The sequence below is a fragment of the Balaenoptera physalus genome (assembly GCF_965194825.1).
Source record: "Balaenoptera physalus genome assembly, chromosome: X".
NCBI classification, from domain to species: Eukaryota; Metazoa; Chordata; class Mammalia; order Artiodactyla; family Balaenopteridae; genus Balaenoptera; species Balaenoptera physalus.
In genome coordinates this window covers 98,764,818-98,788,720 of record NC_138903.1, presented here as the reverse complement: position 1 = coordinate 98,788,720, position 23,903 = coordinate 98,764,818, and the positions used below count along the sequence as shown (strand labels likewise).

At 35.7% G+C, this 23,903-nt stretch overlaps 1 protein-coding gene across 1 annotated transcript in view; it reads right to left on the bottom strand.

Annotated features, from left to right (window-relative positions):
* The window catches only part of ALG13 (ALG13 UDP-N-acetylglucosaminyltransferase subunit), a 65,930-nt gene that overhangs the window by 41,030 nt on the left and 997 nt on the right, over positions 1–23,903 (bottom strand). The window contains 9 exon segments of the mRNA XM_082447523.1: positions 1,136–1,182; positions 1,953–2,003; positions 4,059–4,142; positions 4,728–4,877; positions 4,880–4,965; positions 4,968–5,075; positions 5,078–5,103; positions 22,044–22,182; positions 23,501–23,663. Of these exon segments, the coding sequence (XP_082303649.1) occupies positions 1,136–1,182; positions 1,953–2,003; positions 4,059–4,142; positions 4,728–4,877; positions 4,880–4,965; positions 4,968–5,075; positions 5,078–5,103; positions 22,044–22,182; positions 23,501–23,663 (854 nt within the window).

The following is a 23,903-nucleotide window of genomic DNA, read 5'->3' as shown; positions in this document are numbered from 1 at the left end:
TTTATTTAAAGCAGGTGTTGGCAAATTTTTCTTGGTAAAAGATCAGATAACAAACATGGTTTTTGCAGGCCATATGATTTACTCAACTTTGACTTTGTAGCCTGAAAGCAGCCATAGACAATGCATAAACAAATGTATGTGATTATGTTCCAATAAAGCTTTATTTATGGACACTGAAATTGAATTTTATATAATTTTCATATGCCATGAAATATTATTTTGATTTTTTTAACCATTTCAAAATTTTTAAAAAGCATTCTTAGCCAAGAGCCATACAAAAAAACAAAAAGCAGGCCAATTTAAAAGGTGGTCCCTGATTTAAAAGCAACAACTGATTAGCTGCCTGCTCGATGTCTCTTCTGTACTACTTCTTGCTGGATTTAGTGAGGAATGAGCAGACTGCAAAACACTAACTTGAACAAGTCCCCATACAAGAGAGTTCTGATTCTATCAAGGTATATGCCATCTCACCATCCTAAGAACTGTGAAGGAGTCTTATATAGATCCAACTCCTTAAATGAACAAGATTCCCACTAGCCTCTAACCCACACTACATAACCTACAGCTTTCAGAAATGCCACTTTCGCAGTTCTAAAGACCAAAACAGAACTTCCAAAGCAATAGAGCAGTGTTTTTCAAATTTTTCCACCATTACTGCCTCCCTAAAGAGCCTTTTAAAAAAATACTTTTCTTAATTTCCCTATAAAATTTTACTACTACAGATATACTGTATATCTGTTTTCATACCGTGACCCTTTGAAGGATCATAAACCAATGTAATATCTAATATTTGTTGTCCTCAGTTAACAATTTCTACCCTCTTGGAAGTGATATTGCTCCATTGAGCACACATGCACAAAAGGCACAAAGTTAAATACACAAAAATTCTAAGATAAGTATTCTGATTTTCTACAGGAATAGTACTAGCAGTTCTTAAAGCCCTTTATTCTTCCATTCAAACGGACACAAATGTAGAAGTTCTCCACCCCAAAATTACGCCATTAACTTTGCTTAGACCACTTCATTTGACATATCAATACATCAAATCTCAAATATTCCCAATTCTAAAGGAACTTTATTAGAAACCTTACACACACACACGCTTTCTCTCTTAAAAAAAAGAGATCCAACTTACTTATAAATTAGAGAAAGAGCTCTTATTTCCAGATGGCCAGCCTTTTCCTAAACATAAACAATGCATAACGTTTTTAAAAACATTCTGTATCTAGGAGGTAAAAGTTTTTGCAAGTTCAACAATTGTTTTTTTAGATGCTTAGCACTGTTTTAGATGAAGAATTTGTACAACACACTATAACTTGCTTTGAGGCTTGGGATACTGTGATAGTTACTTATTAACATAAACTTATTCTGAGAAAAAATTGGACCTAAAGATCTTCTTAGTTAGCTATTAAGTAACAAGGACAGGAACGTGGGAGATTTAAAAGACACAATAAAAATGTAATTAGTGTAAGAATACGAAGTTAGCAGGGTATTTAGTAAATGCGTTAAGTCCAGAACTATGCAATTAATTTAATCACATAAAATTATTTTTAATTAAATATGTTTATGAATCTTACTCCCACATAAAAGAAGGATAACTACAAATCAGGGGAACTGTTCAATAAAAAAAAAAATAATGACCTCCTAGTAACATTCATTGCCATCCCCCTCCCCCATTAAAGTGAAAAGGCTTGGGTTAGTCCTGTTCCCAAGTAGTGTATACTCTTTCACTAACCTATAGATGATAAAATTGTTAACACACAATTTTCAATATTCAACACAAAACAACAGGTCAATTCCCAGCCTCTAAACTTTTGCAAGAACTATTTGATTCAACACAGCTGGCTACTTAAGAAAATAAACTGGGCCTAGCTAAAGTGACACAGCTGAATGATATTTAGGCTACTATTCCAAATACTCTGAAAAGATTAAACCCCCATATTTGATCTTACCTTGGGATCTCCCAACCGTTCCAGGTATTTCTCAAAAGATTCCTCCACATACTTCAAAAATAAAACAAACTTGACTTAACCAAATACATAGCATTACTGAAATCTGATTATATTCTGCAATATTATCCTCCAATGAGTTTTTGTTCAGCTGAACAATTATGGTATTAAATGACTACTTTGCACAGCACCTCAAGAAGATTTGTACATACACAAAAGTTGAGTGGAGAAAAGCTGGACTATAAAACTATCTTAGGAATTGGTCCTGGCTTATCCACATACCAGTGCATTTCATCAAACGGTATGCCTTTGGAGTTTCTTTTGAAATGCCAACTTAAGTAATGACAATTTTCATAAATCAAGCAAGCACAATAATTATAAGGATTTCAAATTTGACAGCAGACATGCATTTACAAAGTTAAACTGAGGAACTTTAAAAGGAATTTCACTAGTTTCAAAAAAAAGCACAGGCAACAAGGGAACTTTTTGGGTGATGGAAATATTTTCTATCTTGACTGCAGTGGCAGTTGCATAACTATATTACTGCCAAAACTTAAAACGTTAAACTTAAAATGGTGAGTTTTATGATATGCAAAATATACCTCAATAAAAATTAAACTCAGTTAATATAATATACATCTAGCTCCATGCATGTATATCACTAGACTTAAAAAATCATGTTAATTTTTCTCAGTTCCCTTTTTAAACAGTTTTGAGGTATAACTGACATACAATAACCACACATATTTAAATGGCACAAATAAGTTGACTTACATATGCACCCATGAAACCATCATGACAATCGTGATAGTGAATATATCCATCACCCCCAGAAGTTTCCTTGTGCCCCTCTATAACTTCACTAACCCCCAAGCAACCACTGATCTGCTTTCTGTCACTACAGATTGGTTTGTATTTTCTAGAGTTTTATATAAAGGAAATCATACAGTATGTACTTTTTTTGGGAGGTCTGGCTTCTTTCACTCTGCATAATTAATCTGAGATTCATCCATGTGGTTTTAAAATTTTACAGACATCTTTGTTACTCAAAATGTGGTCCTTGAACAACAGCAAGCATCCCTCAGGAATTTGTTAACTGTGTAAATCTTGGGCCCCAGCTCAGATCTAGTGAATCAGAATTTGTTTTTTTTAACAAGATCCCCAGGTGATTTGTATGCACAAAAATACTTGAGATGCACTGCTTTACACCATGGTCTTGCATTTGAAGTAATTTCACGAATAATCCTTTCCCCAGGTGTGGTGACCGCTAATTAACTTCAAGGTAATAAGCTTTAAAATCAAGAAGCCTTCATATAGTTTTAAAATTCACAGAAACCTGTTGAGAAAATTAAGAGTAAACCTCGAACAGCAGGCAAATACCCATAATATAGTCAGGAGAACAAATAGTACTGGAAGGGCTAGGAATGTTTAAACAGAAACAAAAAAAAAACAACAACAAAAAAAAACAGCCACAGGAAAGGGCACACTTCAAATCAGACCTTGATAAAACCTTATTTTGTTAACAAGAATTCAAATAATACAACGTATACGAAGATGTCTTCTAAAAGTTGTTTTAAAGTCAATCATTAGTGGCAGAGCTCCAATTACCAGTTTGTCATATGAAAAGACATGTTCAGGAATAATTTGTTTCCTTAGAGTTAAGTTTTACAAGATTCTTCAAGTTGACTGGCTGACGATCATTGTGCATAGAAGAAAGAAAGAACACAAGGGGTTCCCATTTATACAAGTTTAAAAATACACATTTAAAAATACTAACATAGCCAAACCCCTCGTGAACTGATTACTTGTTTAAGAAAACTGTGATATGGATAACAGTCACAATGTGACTTTTTGGGTGTGGGGGGGAATAAATAGTGGGAAGGATAAAGATTAACTTTCTTACTTTTTAATTAGAGTACAAAACAATCTAATTCTGGGAGGAGATCCAGAAGCATGCTAGCTAGGAGGAAGGAAGCCAACTGAAAATAAAATATTTGCTATTGAGAGGAGATTGCGGGATATAATATTCACACGTAGGTGCTCAAAATTCATTTCCTACCTGCTACATATTCTATGAACAACTCTCCCTTGGGTATGTATTCTACTTACAGACTCAAAAGTTTGTTGATTTTCTCTCATATATGAGACACAAGCCTTCCTGATTTCCAAGTGATGGACCTGGCTGCAAAACAACTAAAAAGAAGAGAAAGACCAGCTCACTGTCAGCAGTTATTTGAAACAGAAGCTTCTAAGTTAAGACTATGAACTGGACACTCAAGTCCTCCCCTTATTCAGAACATATGTAGGAAATTGGGAAATTAAGTCCTGATCTTACTAAAATCTGTTTTTGTCATCTTTAGCGATATGGAAGAGGTATGATTCTGTCATGCCCCCCCCCCCCCCGTTTCTACTACTTATGGGCACAACCTATAAATTTTTCCTTAGGCATAAAATTTAGAGGAAGAAGGTGCTGCTTATAAAGGATCAAGATACATTTCAAAGTTTTCTTTAACCCCATTACTTTATCTCTTACATTCCAAACTGGCATTTAGAAAACAGAGAAGATAGCAAAGGCACAGCAACATATTTGAACTAATCAGCAAAGGCACGCACCAAGCTAATAAGTGGAGAGACCCTGACGTTTTAAATAGGGAAAAGGGAATTTTTGTTTTGTTTTGTTTTGTTTTGGTGGGCTACAGGTCTTCTAGCTACAGTACTGTGCCAAGTCTCAAACTCCAAAAACTCAGTATAGAGAAGATATATTTGTTTTCCTTTTACCTGCTCCGAAATAGCCCGAAAGAGGCAAGAGGCATCCTTGGCAGTCAGCTTTCGATACAGCCCTAAGCTGCCTAAATATTCATCCATTGATGCCTCATTCAGAGACTTCTGGCCGCAGTACTTTTTCCATCCTTTATGCATTGTGCACAGGGGGTGGAGTTGGGGAGGGGGAGAAAATAACACAGGTGTGGCAAGAAGGAAAAAGCAGGGTGCAGGTAGGAATGGGTAGCAGTGACAGGGCTTGCTTATGCAGGTATCCAGAAAGCAGCCCAAAGTCTAGGCATGAGAAGGCAGTTGGAGTCAGCGCTGCAGAATCTTGGCACTTCTCAGGAGCAGGAGAATCAAAGGGCTGGCTTGCCCAGGATAAGTCGGGACCCTGTGAAAAGAAGAGGAAGAGCCGATGCTCCTAGGAATAGAGAACTTGACTTGAGAAGGAGACGTGGCAGCGAGAAGGAACTTGCAGAGCTACCTTGTTGGGGAAGGGTGGGATTAACCCAACCAGCCCAAGGTTGAGAGAAGTATGCACAAGCAGCTGAGCTTTGGGACCAAAAGGAAGCCGAGTCTGCAGCTTAACTCAAGGCAACTGCTGCACGTGGTTGGCAAAGGGACTGCAATAAGGCTCAGGTGTGTATGATGCAGCCCAGCCCACATTACATTGCTTTAAGACCTCTGCCCGAATTTGCAACCAGTCTCTGCCCAAGTTCCCTGCTCCCTTCATAGTTTCATGTAGATGAGAGGAAAAAAAAAATCTGAACATAATTAAGTAAGTAAGCTTTTGTGTTAAGACTATCTTAAGAAACAAAGAAAATGGGGGGGAGAGGGGGACTCCCTTGATCTAAAGGGGCAGAGGTCACAGTTCAAGCAAAGTAAAGTGCCAAAGCAGTTATCTGGATATTTCAGGTATGATGTTTAAGTAATCTCATTTAGTTCTTCTAAATAATAATAACCCTCTGCTAGGACCACAGAAATTAAATTCATTAGTTATGCTAGAAAACACTGATACAATTCTGGACTAATGTCTCCAAACTACTGTACAACATTAACAGAAAGAGAAATTGCAAAAAGTGTGTTTCTCTGAAAATGCAAACAATGAAAATTTAAAATGAAGCTTAATGGAAGAAATATCTTACCCACAAACTTGCTAATAGGCTACATTTAAAATGCTGTGGCACCACACTAGAGGTGTTGGACATGAGAGGCATGTTTCAATGTTTAGGGCACTTTTCTGGAAAAACTGCTCTTAAGTCTGAGAAAACCAAAGTAAATACGACTGTACTTTTGTAAGGTTCAAAAACAGCACTGGTCACTTGTATTACTTGATTCCACCGTCAAGTGTTATTTAAATGCCAAAATACAATTCCGTTCTTACTTTTTCTAAGTGTTTTAAGAAATAAATAGATCTAAAGCTGGCTTTGGAGAAGCTGCAAAATTAAGCTGCTTTCAGAATTGTTTTTCTGGTATCTGTGGCTCCAGTAGTAATCATGACTGCCTCCAACAGGAAAAGCATCAATAATCAATTTTACAATTTAGGAATGAAATAAAAGCATGGTAGAAAAAATAAAATCTTGACTTTCTTTAGCATGCCAATTTGAAATTACCTTGACTAATTTCTTTTTCAAAGAAACCAAAACACTGGCACAAAAGTTCTGAAACATGGTTTGGGAAGAGGGATCACCATCTTTAAGACCATAAATTCACTGAGAAAAACAGAATTATAGTGAAAAAGTTAATTCATTTTCCGCATTTTTCACTTCTAGAGAAAAATATAAATTCTTCATATTTATTGCTATTTATACTAAAAATATGGTATATAAAGCTTCAATCAATATTAACCCATACACTTCATTTTGAAAAAGGGAATAAAAGAAGGGAAAACTGGGAGAGGGAGAGAGAATCAGAAAATAGGAGAAAGAGCAGGAAACAAAGAGAAGAAAAATTAGAGGCAGGAAGACAAAGAGAGATAGAGGAAAGGGAAAGTAAACACACAAAGAAAACACACAGAAAGAGACCCATACAAATTCAGTCAATTGATTTTTGACAAAGGTGCAAGAGCAGCTCAATAGAGAAAAGATAGTGTTTTTATCAAATGCTGCTGGAACACTTGACATCCATATGCAAAATGAGAACAATGGGGCTTCCCTGGTGGCGCAGTGGTTGGGAGTCTGCCTGCCAATGCAGGGGACACGGGTTCGAGCCCTGGTCTGGGGGGATCCCACATGCCGCGGAGCGGCTGGGCCCGTGAGCCACAGCTGCTGAGCCTGCGCGTCTGGAGCCTGTGCTCCGCAGCAGGAGAGGCCGCGACGGTGAGAGGCCCGCGCACCGCGATGAAGAGTGGCCCCCGCTTGCCGCAACTGGAGAAAGCCCTCGCACAAAAACGAAGACCCAACACAGCCAAAAGTAGATAAATAAATAAATTAATTAAAAAAAAAAAGAGAACAATGATCCTCAACCTATACCTCCCATCTTCTACAATAATTAACTCAAAATGGATCAAAGACCTAAATGTAGAACAAAACTTCAAAACTTTTAGACAAAAGCATAGGAGAAAATCTTCAAGACCTTGAGTTGGGAAAAGAGAACTTAGATATGATATAATAAAAGAAAAATTGATTAATTGGACTTTATCAAAATTAAGAACTTTTGCTCTGCAAATGACACTATTAGGAGAGTGAAAACACAAGCCACAGACTGGAAGATACATATCTGACAAAAAAACTTTATATCAAAAATATATAAAAGAACTCAAAAGTCAACAATAAGAAAATAACACCACAATTTAAAAATGGGCAAAGATCTGAATACACATTTCACCAAAGATATAGGAACTCCTAATAAGCACGTAAGAAGGTGTTTAACGTCATTAGAAAAATGCAAATTAAGACCACAACAAGACATCACTACACACCTACTAGGGTGGCTGTGATAAATAGTACAGACAATAACAAGTGTTAGCAAGGACGTGGAGAAACTGGATCCAAAGTAAAAGCAGCCAGATGCAAAAGGGGCATGATTCCAAAAGATATGATTCCACCTATATGAAATATACAAAAAAGACAAATCTACAGAGAAAGAAAGCAGGTTAGTGGTTGCCTAGGGTTGAGATGGGAATAGGTACTAAATGCAAACAGGCACAAAGAATCTTTTTGATGGATAAAAATGTTATAAAACTCTTTTGTGGTGATGTTTGCACAACTTTGCATAATCACTAAGAATTATTGAACAGTACACTTAAAACTGGTGATTTTTTAATAGCTTTATAACATAGTTCACATACAATTCACTCACTTAAAAGGTGCATTTCAATGTTTTTTTAGTATATTTACAGTTGTACATCCATCACCACAATTTTACATTACCCCAAAATGAAACCCCACATCCCAGAACCATCGGCCTCCAATCCTCCTATCCCCACCAACTCCATGCAACCACCAATTTATTTTCTGTCTCTACATATTTGCCTATTCTGCACACTTCAAATAAATGGAATACAATATACAGTCCTGTGTAACTGACTTCTTTCACTTAGCATGATGTTTTCAAGGAGCACCTATGTATCAGTATTTCAATCCTTTGTATAGTTAAGGCAGATTTTATTTATCCATTCATCAGTTGACAGACATTTGGGTTGTTTCCACTTTTTGACTATCTCGACTAAGGCTGTTATAAACATTCATGTACAAGTTTTTGTTTGGACATTTCTATTCTCTTGGGTAATACCCAGGAATGGAGTTGCTGGATCATATGGTAACTCTATGTTTAACCATTTGAGGAACTGTCACCACTTTCCACAGCAGCTGCACTATTTTCATTCTCATCAGTAGTGTATGAGGGTTCCCGATTCACATCCTATCAACACTTACTGTCCATCTCTTAGATTATAGCCATCCTATGTGGGTATGACGTGGTATCTTGTTGTGGTTTTGTTTTGCATTCCCCTGATGGCTAATAATGTTGAGCATCTCTTCATGTGCCTATTGGCCACTTGTATATCTTTAATGAGATACTACTACATACATCTTAGAATGACTAAAATAATTTTTTTTAAAAAATGACAATAGCAAGTGTTGACAAAGATGCAGAGCAACTGAAACTCTCGTATGTTGCTGGTAGGAATATAAAACAGTACAGCCACTCTGGAAAAATAGTTTAGCAGATTCTTATAAAATAAAACAGAGTTGCCATATGACACGGCAACCCCACTTCTGGGTAAATATCCAAGAGAAATGATAACTCAAGTTCACACAAAAACCTGTACATGAATATTTATAGCAGCTTTATTCATAATCATGATTCCTCCCAAACTGGAAACAATCCAAACATCCTTCAACTGGTGAATGGACAAACTGTGGTACATCCATACAACAGAACACTCCTCAACAATAAAAAATAATGAATTATGGATATATACAAAGACATGTGTGAATCGCAGATGCACTGTGCTAAGCAAAAGGAGAGATTCAAAAGGCTACATACTGTATGACTGCATTTATATGACATACTGGAAAAGACAAAACTATAGGAAGGAAAAACAGATTGGTTGCTGCCAGTAGTTAGCATTGTAGGAAAGGGTTGACTACAAAGGGATGACAGGAGCGGATTTATGGGTGTGGTGGAAGAGTTCTGTATCTTGATTGTAGTGGTGGTTACATGATTATGCATTTTTCAAAATTTATAGAACTGTACATGAAAAATGCTAATTTTGCTGTATTTAAATTTAAAAATAAATAAAACAAAAATAGTAGAAGGAATAGAATTTACAGTTGAGGAGCTCACAAAACAGACAAGGTTGGAGAGAAAAAACAAGAAAATTAGAGGATCAATTCAGGAAAGCCAATATCTAACTAACAGGAGTCCCAAAATGAGATGAAGAAAGCGGAGAGGAAGAAATAATGATGATGATGATGTAAGGAAAATTCTAGCACTGCAGGATATGACTGTCTATATTTAGATTGAAAAGGTCCATGAAGTAGCCAGAACAATGAAAGCAAAAAAGATGATCTGCAATGCATATAACAACATTCTAAAGCTTTCTGAGAGTAAAAACAGGTCTTATACAGAAGATCACACATATGAATAGCAATAAACTTCTCAACAGAAGAACTAGAAGCTAGAAAACAATGAAGTTCAATATTTGAGGGGAAATTATTTCCAACCTTGAACTCTATACCAAGCTATCAATCAGATGCAAGAGTAGAAGGCGGCATTTTCAAACTTGAAAGATTAAAAAAAATGCGCCTTACTGTCAGAAAGCTAGTGGAGGATATCTGAAACCAAAATAAAGAAGTTAAACCACAAAATGGGGTGGGGCACATAGAATCCTGGAAACAGAAAATTCAACACAAGAGAGAAGCAAAAGGAATTTTTAAGGTAAGGATAAAGGGGAAATCCTAGGACAGACTTTTAAGCAGGACTAGATAGAGAACAACCAGTTCAGGTAAAAGAAAAGAGAACTCCAGCACAGACATATTAAAAAATAAATAATAATAAAAGTCATAGATAACTTAGCATATTTAAACATACTAGGAAAGATGGCCACCTCTGTTGGAGAGTTTGGGAACAGTTCTATAGAAAACTGAGCAAATGAAAAAACAGAAATGAGGTAAACAGTTTTATAGAAATGTAATCAATCAACACGTACCACATGGCTCATATGTGAATACTGTACTCAAAGAATCATAATAATGTCAACACTGAAAACAGATCTCACCATAACTGATAAACTAAATTTGTTTTTGTTTTTTAACTTTAAATATCACCTATAGACTTCCCACTGTGGAAGAAAGGGAGGAGGGAGATAAAGCCTCTCTTCCACAGCAGAAGTCTACAGATGATATTTAAATTTAAAAAACATGTTTGAAAATATCACTTATAAAACATATAAAATAATGTAATATGCTTACCTACGGGAAGCAGGGTTAGAGATGGGGAGGAATGGGACATAGAACTGCTGTTTCTCGTTATAAGCCTTGTAGAACTAGTTAAAATTTTATATATTTACATGTATTAAGAAATACTAAAACAAATTAAAAATTCAATAAAGTGAGCAAGAAACAGACTGGCATAATAAACTGGGAAAATAAATAAGTAGAATGTTACAGCTAAAAGGGACCTCTTATTTTACAGATGAAGAAATGGGTTTCAAATAATTATAAGACTTGCCCAAGTTTTCACATCCAACTGGCAATAGTACTAGGACTAGAACTATATATTGTCTCCTGATTCTTGCATAATTATTATAGAGGAATTGCATACTAAAGAAGAAAAGATATGAACAAGGACTCAGAGATGGTTAAGTACAAGTCATGTTCCCCAAATTAGTACAATAGGACTTCTTAAAAAAGACCAGTGGGACAATACTAGAATTCATCCTGTATATAATAGAAAGCAATTTCATAGTATTTAATACTGTCCTTTGAAATATCTATTGCATTGAAATCCAAACTGGCTATTTTTCCACAGCAAACTACTCCAATCCTGCAAACCTCTAGAACAGTGGTTCTTAAGTGAAGGGCTTGAAGAAAGATTGCCCCATGCCCAGAAATTCTGATTCAGCCAGGTCTGGGGTGGGTCCCGAGAATTTGCATTTCTAACAAGTTCTCAGGCGATGCTAATGCTGCTAGCCCAGGACCACACTTTGGGAACCAGTGCTCTAGAACAAGGTGTTCCACAAGTTATTAAGTATTCCTAAGAAGAGAGTTTCAAGGCCACCTACTATTATCCTGTCTTTGAGGTTCATATGCCCATTAGCAATATTAAAGGCGTCAAGGAATGCTAAAGTTACCTGCTTAACTTTGACCTGGTCTTTCCCATAAGAGAAAAAATGGTTTAGGAAAAGGCCAAGTCAAAGTTAAACAGGTAACTTTAGCATTCAAGTTACTAATGGTTTTTTAATGCGCTACAGCTACTGCTTTCAAATTTTCAAAGTTTGAGAAATGTTACTCCAGAATTTTTCTGTGATCTAAATCTAAGGTTGTTGGAATAATTACATAAGATACTGCATGTCAAGTGCGTAGCACTTAAGTGTTTAAGTATTGACTGCTGTTAACTGCTACCTGCCAAATAAAGTGGTTCACTAAGAAATTATTCTTTGGTCAAAAAAAGAAAAAAAAATGGTAAGAACCAGAACAATTTCACCTAAATTCTTGAAAATAATGGGAAGAAAAATAATTTCCTTAAAGACCTTTTAAGCACTGTACTGTGGGTACAGATTAAAATAAAACAAATGGAAGAAAATAAAAATAACTTAAAATAATTATCATTTGACCTGTCATAAAATTGACGTCCTTTAATTTTACAACCACCTCCCATACTGTAATTCAACTTGAAAATGGGATTTGTTGTTTTAACTGGAATTGCCTATTTCTTCTTTCACTGATGAAGTAGGGAAATTCTTTGAAGTACAACATATAAATACTGATAGTTTTAATTCTAAGATAACACTCCTTCATGTTTCAACCAATTAAATGAGGTATATGCCGGGAATTTTTTTTTTAAAGCATACATTGTCTGTGACATATATGGTATAGTTGCAAATGTATAATTGTAAATGTATAAAAATGATGCTGAGTTATTATTTTAATTTCTGAGAGACAATATGGTACCATGAAAAGAATATTATGAACTTTGTTATGCCACTTTCATCTCTGCATCAGTTTTCTTATCTGTAAAATAAAGGAGATGGGCTGTATGATCTCTAAGCTCTCTTTCAGGTCTAAGGAACTGTGATTCTCTGTGATTCAACGGTGGGTAACAGATTTGCCCTCCCTTTAGATGATCAAACTTGTGATCGACATTAACCATAAAAATAGCTTATAGGGGGATTAACATATCATCCTGGCAAATTGTGAGGCTGAATGGCCCACATAAAAATGAATGATAAATCTTACCTTATCAGATGAAATAAACAGACCTAGGTTTTTAAAGGTAACAAAATTTGTAACTATAAGTGGTGATGGATGTTAACTAAACTTATTGTGGTAACCATTTTTCACTATATACATACATCAAATCATTATGTTACACAAGTTAAACAATGTTATATGTCAATTATATCTCAACAAAGCTGAAAAAATTAACAATAATAGATACATGGATATAACGACTTGTAACAACCTGCTGAAGAGGCAATTAGTATTTTTTTAAAAACTTAATACTAAATCATTTAACTATTTTTAGTACCAAATAACATGGGGGCAATGGGGGAAATTGCTCTGCAACTCTACAGAACCTTTTTAAGGTCTTTCATTACTGAAAAATATAATGGTAAACTGTCTTTTTTAAAACATGCTTTAACAGCACTCTGAAACTAGAACCTGTCACTTCCTTTCATGGTGAACATTTAAACAGAATTAGCAAAGCAAGGTTAATGAGGAAAAGAAATACAATGGTTCCAAAACAAAATTTGGCCAATACAGCCCTATTCAACCTCCTCAAGTTTTAGGAAGGAGACAATAAAGAAAAAGAACTGATTTCCCAGAGCAGTTATCCTTGCTCAGATATGCAAAACAGAAGAAACATTACCAAGAGCCACTTGCTTTCATTTCCCTCTCTTCCCTACTTCCACCTGAAGCATTCTAATACAGATTAGAAAAAAAGGAAAACAGTACTCTTTAAAAATATATCATATTGACACAGAAATACTGAAGGTTGCTTTCTGTTGTTTTTTTAAAGCTACTTGCAGTGTCCAATCAGTCTACAGACAGACAGGGGATTGAAGAAAGGGAGAATAAAGACCAGAACATTCTTTTCTTTGTTTCGATGCACTGAAAAGACTCATGCACTTAAACCTCTAAGTAAACTTTAATTCTCTAACTACAACCCCAACTAGAGACTGAATATGAATTTAAATATGAAATTCAATGAAGATTTTGCTTTCTGTATCATTTAGGACTATATACTGTGAATTCTAGGAAAATATCTCTAAGCCTATTCCTACTTCTTAAAACGAAAACTCTAACCAAGAGAAAATGTCTTATTTCAACATTTTTTATTTTCAAACATGCTACACAGTTGTTTTTATGTCTTAGAAATCACCTATGAGGAAAGCCAGTTTTACTAATTCACAAATGGAAAAACTGAAATCCAGAAAATTACTTAGGCTGAAAATTTAGGAATGGTTTTCACTCCTAAATTTGGGGAGTGTATTATCCACCCACTTCATACAGCAGTGGAAAAACCACCACTATGTTCTGGACAAAAGGGGAAATGAACAGTAACAAAGATGCAATATATGGCCTCTCACCGACATCATTCTAAAAGTGACTATCAGTTCAGCAAATACTTTAGAAGCACACTTAACAGTAAATGAGTAAATTACAACACTGTATTGCTTTACCAGACAGCCCAATGTAATATATCCTAAAATAATTACTACAAACGAAAATAATTTTCATTTAGTTCCTTTTATCGATTAGAAACAGTACTACACAAGACATTATGGATTATAGATACTGAGTTAGAGTATTAAGGTGTCAAAATGTGTTGTTTGGCATGTTTTAAACGAAGAGAAAAATTTATAATTTGTTATATTATAAAAACTGGAAATTACTAAACTTAAATGTATTTAATCAGAGGGTTTAATTATAAAGGAGTCTAATAGTTACCATCAAATATTAATGAACAATGACCAAGGAATTACTGAAGTTGGCCTCCGTCTAGGGATTCTTAACCTGGGGCGGCCTCAAGGTACCTGTAAATTCCCTGAAATTCATAGCAAAATATGTATATGTGTGAGTAGAGAGAGAAGCAATAGTTTTAAGTATTTTGAAGGGTTTCATGGCCCCAAAAAAGCTTAAGAACTACTGCCTTAGAAAGCAAGACTGTAGCCATCAAAATAAAATCATGACATTGGAATTCCCTGGCAGTCCAGTGGTTAAGACTCCACGCTTCCACCGCAGGGCACACGGTGAGGACATAAAAAAATTCATGACAGAGTATCAATCATAATAAATAATTTCAGCCAGGATACAGTAAAAATTCATAAAGACAATAAGGATCTAGAAGTGAAATACTAAAATAGATGAGACATGATGGTATAAAAACCCCTCAAAATATTTTTAAAGAATCAATATCAACGTCAAGAAACATGTGTTTTACTTTCCCGTTTGAAGCTAGATTGTTTTGCTCACCTTTTATCTAGCCACCAACAAAAATCATAAGAATTCAAAGAACTATACAAGATTGTGCTAGAATATTCATGTAAGGAATTAACCATTTAACAAGGAGTTAAGTGTGATTTGGTGGTTATCCTAAACCTTTCTCCATGTAATCTTTTACTGGAAAACACTATAGCTACTGCTGTTTATAAACCTCTGATTTTTAACACCATGTTTGTCCGAAAATCCCCAACAGGTACCATTCTTTGACAGACCCTTAAATACCATTAGAACATTACATAGGATCAGCACTACTATGTTTTAGATGCCATTCCTATAAATGCTTGATCCTACAAACTTCACCATATAATGCGATGGTCACATCTTTCTCCTGAACAAGAGACATACTAGATATTTTGAAGTCAAGGAGAGTAGGAAATGAATGTGTGCAAGATGACAATGTTTCCTAGACGCAATACCTAATCAAGATGAGAAAAGAATACTAAGTTACAGAAGTGCATTTATCATTTACGGATAGCCAACTGTTTTTCAGGCAGAGGACGCATGAATATATAGTTCCTCCTCAACTATACTTAAGAGTTCCTCCAGAGCAGGAATCATGTCTTGAGTCCTGCTGATACAAAAAGTAGATTCTTATCATGCATTTATGTTTAAAAAAAAAAACTAAGAGAACAAATAAATGGGCTTGAGACATTTAGGAAGTAAAGCTGAGAGTACCCGGTGACCAATCATATATAAAGGGTTGGAGATGTAAGAGTTAAAGCCTGGAAGACTGACTAAATGGTGACACCATTAACAGAGATAAGGATCTCAGAAGGATGAAAAGGAGAAATATGATTTTAGCTTGGGGCATATCAAGTTTAGGGTGCTTAAGAGAATTAACAGAGTGACATGACCTATAAGCAACTGGAAATACCATGCAGAAGCTCAAATCACAGTTGTGGGATAGACAGGGGAGTCAATAGTAGAAACCCTGGGAGTGATGAAAATACCAAGAAAAAATATAGGAGGACCAAAAATAGAGCCCCAAGCACATTTACAGAGAAAACAAAAGAGCTGGTAAGTAAGTTGCAAACAGGTAACCGACTGGGAGTTTCTCCACATGGATTTTATGAGTAGCGATCAGTATGCTTTTAAATAGCAATGTAAAAACTGAAATAGGTTACATACCCATGGCTACCACACAATCTAAATTTTTTGGAATAGTCCCCTGATTTCAAATATACAGTCCTCCTGTCCCCATAAATGATGGAAATATACTGGAATTCAGTGTTCCAATTACAATTCCCAGACCATCTTTTGGATACTTAAGTAGCATAACTCCTTTTTCACATTATGCTCTGAGCTCAGTTTCCTCATTTGCAAAATGCAACAATAGTAACTATTTCATAGAGTTATACTGTAAAGATTAAATGAGTTCATTTGTGTAAAATGTTTCAAACAGTACATGATACATACTAAGCAGGCAACAGGTGTTAACTGTTAACTGTTATTTTTCATTCCCCACTCCCCCATAAAAATATGGTACTAATTGTTCAGCAGAAAATTGATTACCACACAGCTATCAGGACCACCCCCGTCCAAATCTTTCCCCAAGAAACAATTTCAAGTAATCTGGCCATACATCCCATTTCTCAGACCACATGAAGATTTTTGGTCATCTCTGATAATTTCCTATTTTTAATAAATCACAGGGATTAAGTGCTTATACTATAATAAAGGACCAAGAAAAATATCTATATTACTGTTAGTCATTCCTGACATCCTTAGTCTTGGAAAACTTCCTCAAATTATCAAAGTGGTATACATTTTTATATTGCCCTTTGTGTCCACATGATTTGCCTTTAAAAGCATACAAAGCAGTGCTCTGATACAGGTTCTTGGTGTCTAGAATCACTTGATAATACTTTGAGATGACTACTTTTCAATGTTACAGAACCCTGCATCAAGTTCATCAGTTGTACTATCTTACCTAACACCAAATCCTTAACTCTCTTTCCTTCCAAATTATAAGCACGTAGTCATCTAAAATCCTTACTTCCCAAGCATACTATAACTTCACATCACTTTTCACCTACTCCAACATCCATCAACTTTCTATTACCTGTCCACCTCTGCACCTACCAATGATGTGAATTTCTCAAAATACTAAACTTTCTCTTTCACTTCCTCATCCCTGGATATCTAAATACCTCTCAAGAGAAAACTGCTACATAAACTGCATTGCACTTACACACTGATTTCAAAAATCTGAAGCCCTGTCAGGTAATGAAACTAAACAAATTTTATTGGGTACATATTTCAAATAGAATTTTTATTACCATGAATTTTTTCTTAAGGACCAATTAGAAATACCCTTCTAATTGGGCAATTAATTTATCCTAGCCTCTTTCCTCATCTGTAAAATGAATGGTTTGCACTAGGTATTTTTAAAATTCTCTACCAATTCCAAAAATCTGCAATTCTTTGTCTTAAAGTCTTTATTTGTTCAATCTAGTATCAATGCTATACCGTGGCATTTTGCTAGATTCCAAGAACTCAGGAATCACCGGTTTCTAAGTCCCAGCTAAGGTTGCAATACACCAAAGGAAAACCCAATTTAGTGAACTGTGAAATTCCTACTAAAATAATTAAACTTCTGGAAATGAAGAAAATCTCCCTTGGAAGGGATTAAAGTAACTAAAGTAAATACTAGGCAAACAAATATAAAGAAACAAAAAGCTTACAACATATATTATGGTATGGTAGAAAGAGCACAGGACTGGGAGTCAAGAAGTTGCTTCTAGTGGCAGCGCTGCCAAAGGCTGTTATTTTAGACAAGTTGTAACCTCTGGGCTTCTTCCTCATCTGCGAAATGAAGGGATTGGACTACATGATCTTGAGGATTCCTGCCAAATCAAAATGGTTCTAAGATATCCTTTGATTTTTAAACCCCACAACAGATGTAAAATTTTACAAAGGTATAGTCAAGAGATGTCACTACACACAATTGACACCACTGGCTTAAGCCTCTGCTAAATGAAATAATGGAATCTGGGTTATGTGCTCTTGTGGGAAAGCAGCAGAGGATTTGGGGCCCTATGTTGCTCTTTAGTTGTCTAATGTTTGAGTAGACCCTTTCATTTGTTTCTGATTCTCTATGGTTAATCCTTCATGACATAAGGTAATTAAAGACTGAGTGATCAACATAAATTTTAAGCCACATTTTTTCTCAAACTAGAGAAACATATTTAAAAGAGAGGCCAGAAAAGTGAAATTCTCTCTATGGATTTGAATAGGGCCTTTCCTACAGCATTAGGTTAACATTAATATACAACTACGATTATGGTGCTGTGAATTCTCAACTGTGTAGATTACTCACTTTTTAGATTATTCTCAGCAAAATTTAATCCAAGTTGGTATCCTCCTGCTGCCCAGAGTACTTCTCAGCCACCACCTTCTACCATTAGTAAGAATTTATTTTAATATTAGCCTAAGTAAAACACAATCAGGAAAATAAATCTACAGAAACATTATATAATGCATCCCAAATAAAATGTTTAGAATATTCAACATTTTGGGATAATACAATCAAAAACGAATCTTTATAGTGAATGCTCTATTTTTATGGATGAATTATATCTAAACTTTCTACCAGAAAACTATTAATACTTATGGATAATCTAGTTTATAGGTCTTGAAACCACTTACCATAATCAGAATTTCATAAAGTATCTATTTTGAGTTACGTGAATTTTAAAACCATATATTTAGGCCATTACGCACATCAGATCATTTATTCATTTGTAAAACTAATTTTATAAGGGCATAAATTCCTCTATGATGCTACAGTAAATGTTTCAATACCACTGTGGGGGGAGGGTCCTTAAAAAATAACAGCAAGTCCTATTGGCACAAGTGCTTTTTGATTTACTCTTCTCAAACCAGTAAAGCTTTGACATTGGGCAAGATTATTTTTGTCAATTTCTATTCATATTTTACAGGAAAACAGTGAACACACCCACTCCACTCTATTCTTCAGGATAACAGTAGTTTCTCGAAGTACAATAGATCAACTGACTTGCTAGTTAATCTTTTTAAGGTAATTATTGAGCTTTTTATTTCACAGAACACAATCCATCATTTTTGTTGGTCTTTTTTTTAAAATTTGGTTCCTTGGATTATGAAGCTGAAGATTCTGACTCAATTTTTTTTTACAAGTTTGTTACTGTTTCATTTTTTACTCTAATATCAAATTAACTACATTTGAGGTTTTTGTCAAAGTTTTCATATTTAATTCTTTTTTTCATGATTCCAAATCCATCTGGGATTCTAGAATAAAACGTGTGAATGCTCACTACATATTTCTTTTACTAAAACATGAAGATTAGGGAAAAATCTAAAAAATTTGTGACATTGCAATTAGAATTTGGAGCCAAATGCTAACATTCACACCATAAAATTTTCTATACATTCTACAGATGTGGGAGACTTATTAATTTATATTATTCTACAAATATATACTCTGTATTTAATTTGATTTAACCACATTCCATAAGTTGAATTTGAGGGGTGTTTTTAAAGCGTTGAGAGTTTAGTGTTTATTTTTGTAATCCAACAACTTTATCCAAAAATGCAGAAAATTTTTCTGGCTGGCCAGGAGGAAAACATTTCAGTGTTGAAAAGTCCATTGACTGTAACAGCCCAGGAAGCGTGCTAAAACAAAAGAAGAAAAATATTAGGTAATATGGGAGAAAATTCCATAATTCAATGCTGCCCACTTGATGACTGAATCTAACGTCCAAGAATATTGTGATGGTTCTCAAACTGTATATGTGAATTTCAATGTATTTTAATATTATAGGTATACACAATAATAAAATAATACAAAGACCACTACATGTCAATAGCAATTCAACATTTTATCTTTTACGTCAACTGAAATATTTCAGAAATGTTATTTCATGAAAGATGTGGTCACGTGGCTTTGGAACACTTCTCAGGACTGGGCAGATATAACTTGAAGCAAACTCAATTTATGAAAACAGAATAAATGAAACCAAAAGTAACAGCTGCAAGACAAGAACAATAAGCTGGGGAGACTACTAGACCATGCATGAAGATTGTGAAATAATTTTTGCTAGTAATTTACTACCATAAATCCATATATAACTAAGCAACATACAGTCGCCATGCACGTTGGAAATAAGGTTCAGACCCACAACATAAAACTATTACTTCAGAAATTTAATTAAACCAGCCACTTAAATTAGAACAGACAATCATCCAGCCTACATTTGGGGCAAATAAATGATATACCTAAAATAAAAATACAACCAATTACTGATTCTCCTTATGGCATCCACGTATGCGACTTTCTTGAAATTAATACAAGAAAAAAATAATTCTAAAACTGAAAAAAATTAATTGGAGATTTGTACAGCTCCTTTTTCAGCCTGAGTAGAGAGTCAGGATGTGTCTATGAAATCAATGTTTTCCCCTTTTTAATGTACTAACATAAAAATCGAAGCTGATTTAATGTTTAGAATGAAAATACTCATCAAAAGTGTCTGGAAAAATTGACTTGCACAAACCAAGGAAGATGAACATTGATTCCTCTTCATAAATGGTATTAACCCCTAACAATCTCAACTACCTAAGGACAGATATGCCCATTATCTGAAGCCCACATAATTTTGATTACCTAGCTTCTCCCCTGACTCACAATATTTTAAGAATGGCTTCCATATTACAAAGCCACCCTGACATTCCCTCTCCTCCGTCATTATAGGGATTAGGACACCAACCATTGCTCCTGGAACAATCAATGAATCTGTCTCCTTTCAATGAGAATAGGAAACTTTGTTTTTGTTCACTGATGATGCCAAGTGCCTAGAATAAGGCCTGGCACACAGTATGTGCCCAGTAAATAATGAATGAACAAGTATTTACTGAGTGCCTAAAACACAGAAGCAATAAAATTAAAAGAAAAGCTTATGTTCTAACCAGTTTTTTCTAAGGTTTATTTTCAAATTAATTTCAATTTATTACAACATAAGAAATATGCATTTTGTAATACTTCTATGAGGTCTTTTCTTTTTAAAACATCAAATTAGGATAGCTTTGAAAGTCAAACAATTGGGAATTACTGACCTGACCCCTTGGCAAGCTTCTAGTGTCTGAAGAAGAATTAATAGAAAACCAGCAATTTTCTTCATCCTTCTATTGTGATGTTGATCAGTTCTTGCTGAATTCTAATATACTTCTAGAAAATAATACTCCTTACCATAAAGCAATTCCTCTGCTTAAAATACTCCCACGGTTTCTTATTAAACATAGAATAAAATCAGAACTCTTCTGTGAACTATCCCCACCCCAGCTTCATCTTCATACTACATTCTCTCCCTTGCTTACTGTACTCCTGCCACACTAACCCTCTGTTCCTCAAACACACCAAACTCCAAGCTCATTCCCAACTTAGGGCCTTTGCAATTGCTGCTGTTCTTTCTGCCTCTAGAGCTTCACATGACTGGCTCTTCCTGGTTATTCAGGTCTCAGCTCAAATGTCATATACCCAGTTATGCCTTCCCTGACCATTCTAATTAGTCTTCACCCCAGCTATCACATCACCCTGCCCTATTTTCTTCATAACACATTTCACCATATGAAATTGTCTCGATTGCTTATTTATGAACTGTTTACTGTCTATCTCCCACCACTAGAACGTAAGCACCATGAAAGCAGGGACTTTATGTCATGTTTACCACTGTTATCCACAGCACCAAAAACAATGCCTGCCATGTATTAGGTATAGTTGAATGAATGAATGAGTAAATTTCATTTAGGGAGTCCAGTGGATTTACTGAAGGCAAAACCTTAATTAAAAATAAGCAAATGCCTTCCTTGAATAATGAAAAATAATGAACGCAAAAGTTTATATTCTCAGAGACCTGCACACCCAGATGAACACATACAGATACGTGCACACACACACATTCAGATATTCACATGCAATGAGATAAGCATAAACACTGAAAGAAATACAACACAGATATCACAGTCAAAGTAGAAGACAAATGAGCAGGTTTTACAGGTGAGAAAATCAAAATGTTTGCTAAGTGGGAGAAGGTAAGAGATCAAAGATACAGGTGGGTTAGGCAGGTGGGTAAGAATAGCTAGGAAGGAATTAAGACAAGAGATCAATAATCAGTCTCTAGTATACCTGCAGGTACAGTAAAAGAGATGCCCGTCTTTGTGTAGCTGCTTTGCCAATTCCAGCTGATGATTGTTCATCAACTTTTCATTTATAACCACTATGAGGGGCTTTCTTTTTTCCAGAGTCTCCAAACAGCTTCCTGCACCTACGAAAATATACCAAATTTGTTAACACAGTTTAAAAAAAAGTTACGGTGCTTCACCAGGCCTTATAACCAGAACTCAAAAGATGAAAAATTTAGTTGGCAACACGACAAATCAAGCCTTTTAATTAAACATCCAAAATGACAAAAAATAGTTATGAGTGGTCTCTAGTTGTTACAAACCTGAGTTGAAAAACATGTTCTTTATCACTGCCAACAATATCAGTGCTTTGCAACTTGCCCTCTAGTTGTATGCCCTGGGCATGGGCCTTGAATCCAAATAAGATTCAGGTTCAACATACTGTACATGAAGCCATACTGCACTTCTATTCAAACACAAGTAAAAAAGCAAACCTTCAGTAGTGACAAATACCAATAAAGGAAAACTGACCACTCCTTAGGAGTCTGCTTGTCAAAATAATCAAGGATAAATCTCCACAAACGTGCACATATACAATATTTGAGTCAATTCAACTTTTAACTCTAAACTCATTTAGATAGTTTAAATGGGAGCAAGGAGACTGCTAAGCGAGCAGACAAATCCTTTTTGGGTAGACGATGCCAGCACCAGACTGTTATCTGTCTGCCGCTTACTGACAGGACAAATTACTTAACCTTTTTTTTTTTTTTTTATAAATTTACTTATTTATTTATTTTTGGCTGTGTTGGATCTTTGTTTCTGTGCGAGGGCTTTCTCTAGTTGCGGCAAGTGGGGGCCACTCTTCATCGCGGTGCGCGGGCCTCTCACTATCGCGGCCTCTCTTGTTGCGGAGCACAGGCTCCAGACGCGCAGGCTCAGTAGCTGTGGCTCACGGGCCTAGTCGCTCCGCGGCATGCGGGATCCTCCCAGACCAGGGCTCGAACCCGTGTCCCCTGCATTGGCAGGCAGATTCTCAACCACTGCGCCACCAGGGAAGCCCTACTTAACCTTTTAATAGAAATGTAAAAAGTCTTCCAAAGCCAAATTCTCAATGACCAATCCGACCAATTAGCTGGCTGAACATTCCTGCTGACCTAAGCCCAGATACTAATTCCAACTGACAACTCTTGACACATGTCACTGGATAAATTATTTTGCCTGTGTTTAGAATTTCTGACTGTAAAGTTGGGCTTCAGTGATTGATTTCCCACTTTTCTATCACCCATAATTATAAATTCTCTCCAATAATGTTCCCGACTGCTATACTGAAATCAGTGTTTTATTCAAAAGGGCTACCAGTGAGTTACCCTAGTGATTTTATTTTACATCAGAGAAGTTCGAGTTTCTGTTCTTATTTCTTGTATATCAAAAACCAAACCGGACGGTTCTACGGCACTTTACCGGCGTGACTAATAACAAGATCTGCTTTCTGAAGGTCTTCTTTCAATGAATCCTTGTATCTGTAAACATCCAGAATAAATGACTCCGTACTGAATGGTTCAGGTACCACCTTTCCTCTACCTATTTGTAGAACAAGTCGGTTGTAACCGAGGCTCTGGATTATCTGAAGCGGGAAAAAAGAAAAAACGGGCCTTTTAAACAGGCTACTGTAAAAACAGTAATATCGACAACAAACTACCCAATCGGAGCACGAGCTGCCGAACAGTCGAACTGGATGGAGCCCGTTAGTTTTTCAAACGGCTCCTTTTTCCCCCGTCCCGGGCCCCGACTTGGCATCTCACTAGCCCTAAGGGATCTAAACGCCCCAGGTCATCCCGTCGTGACAGAAATGGCCCAGCAAGAA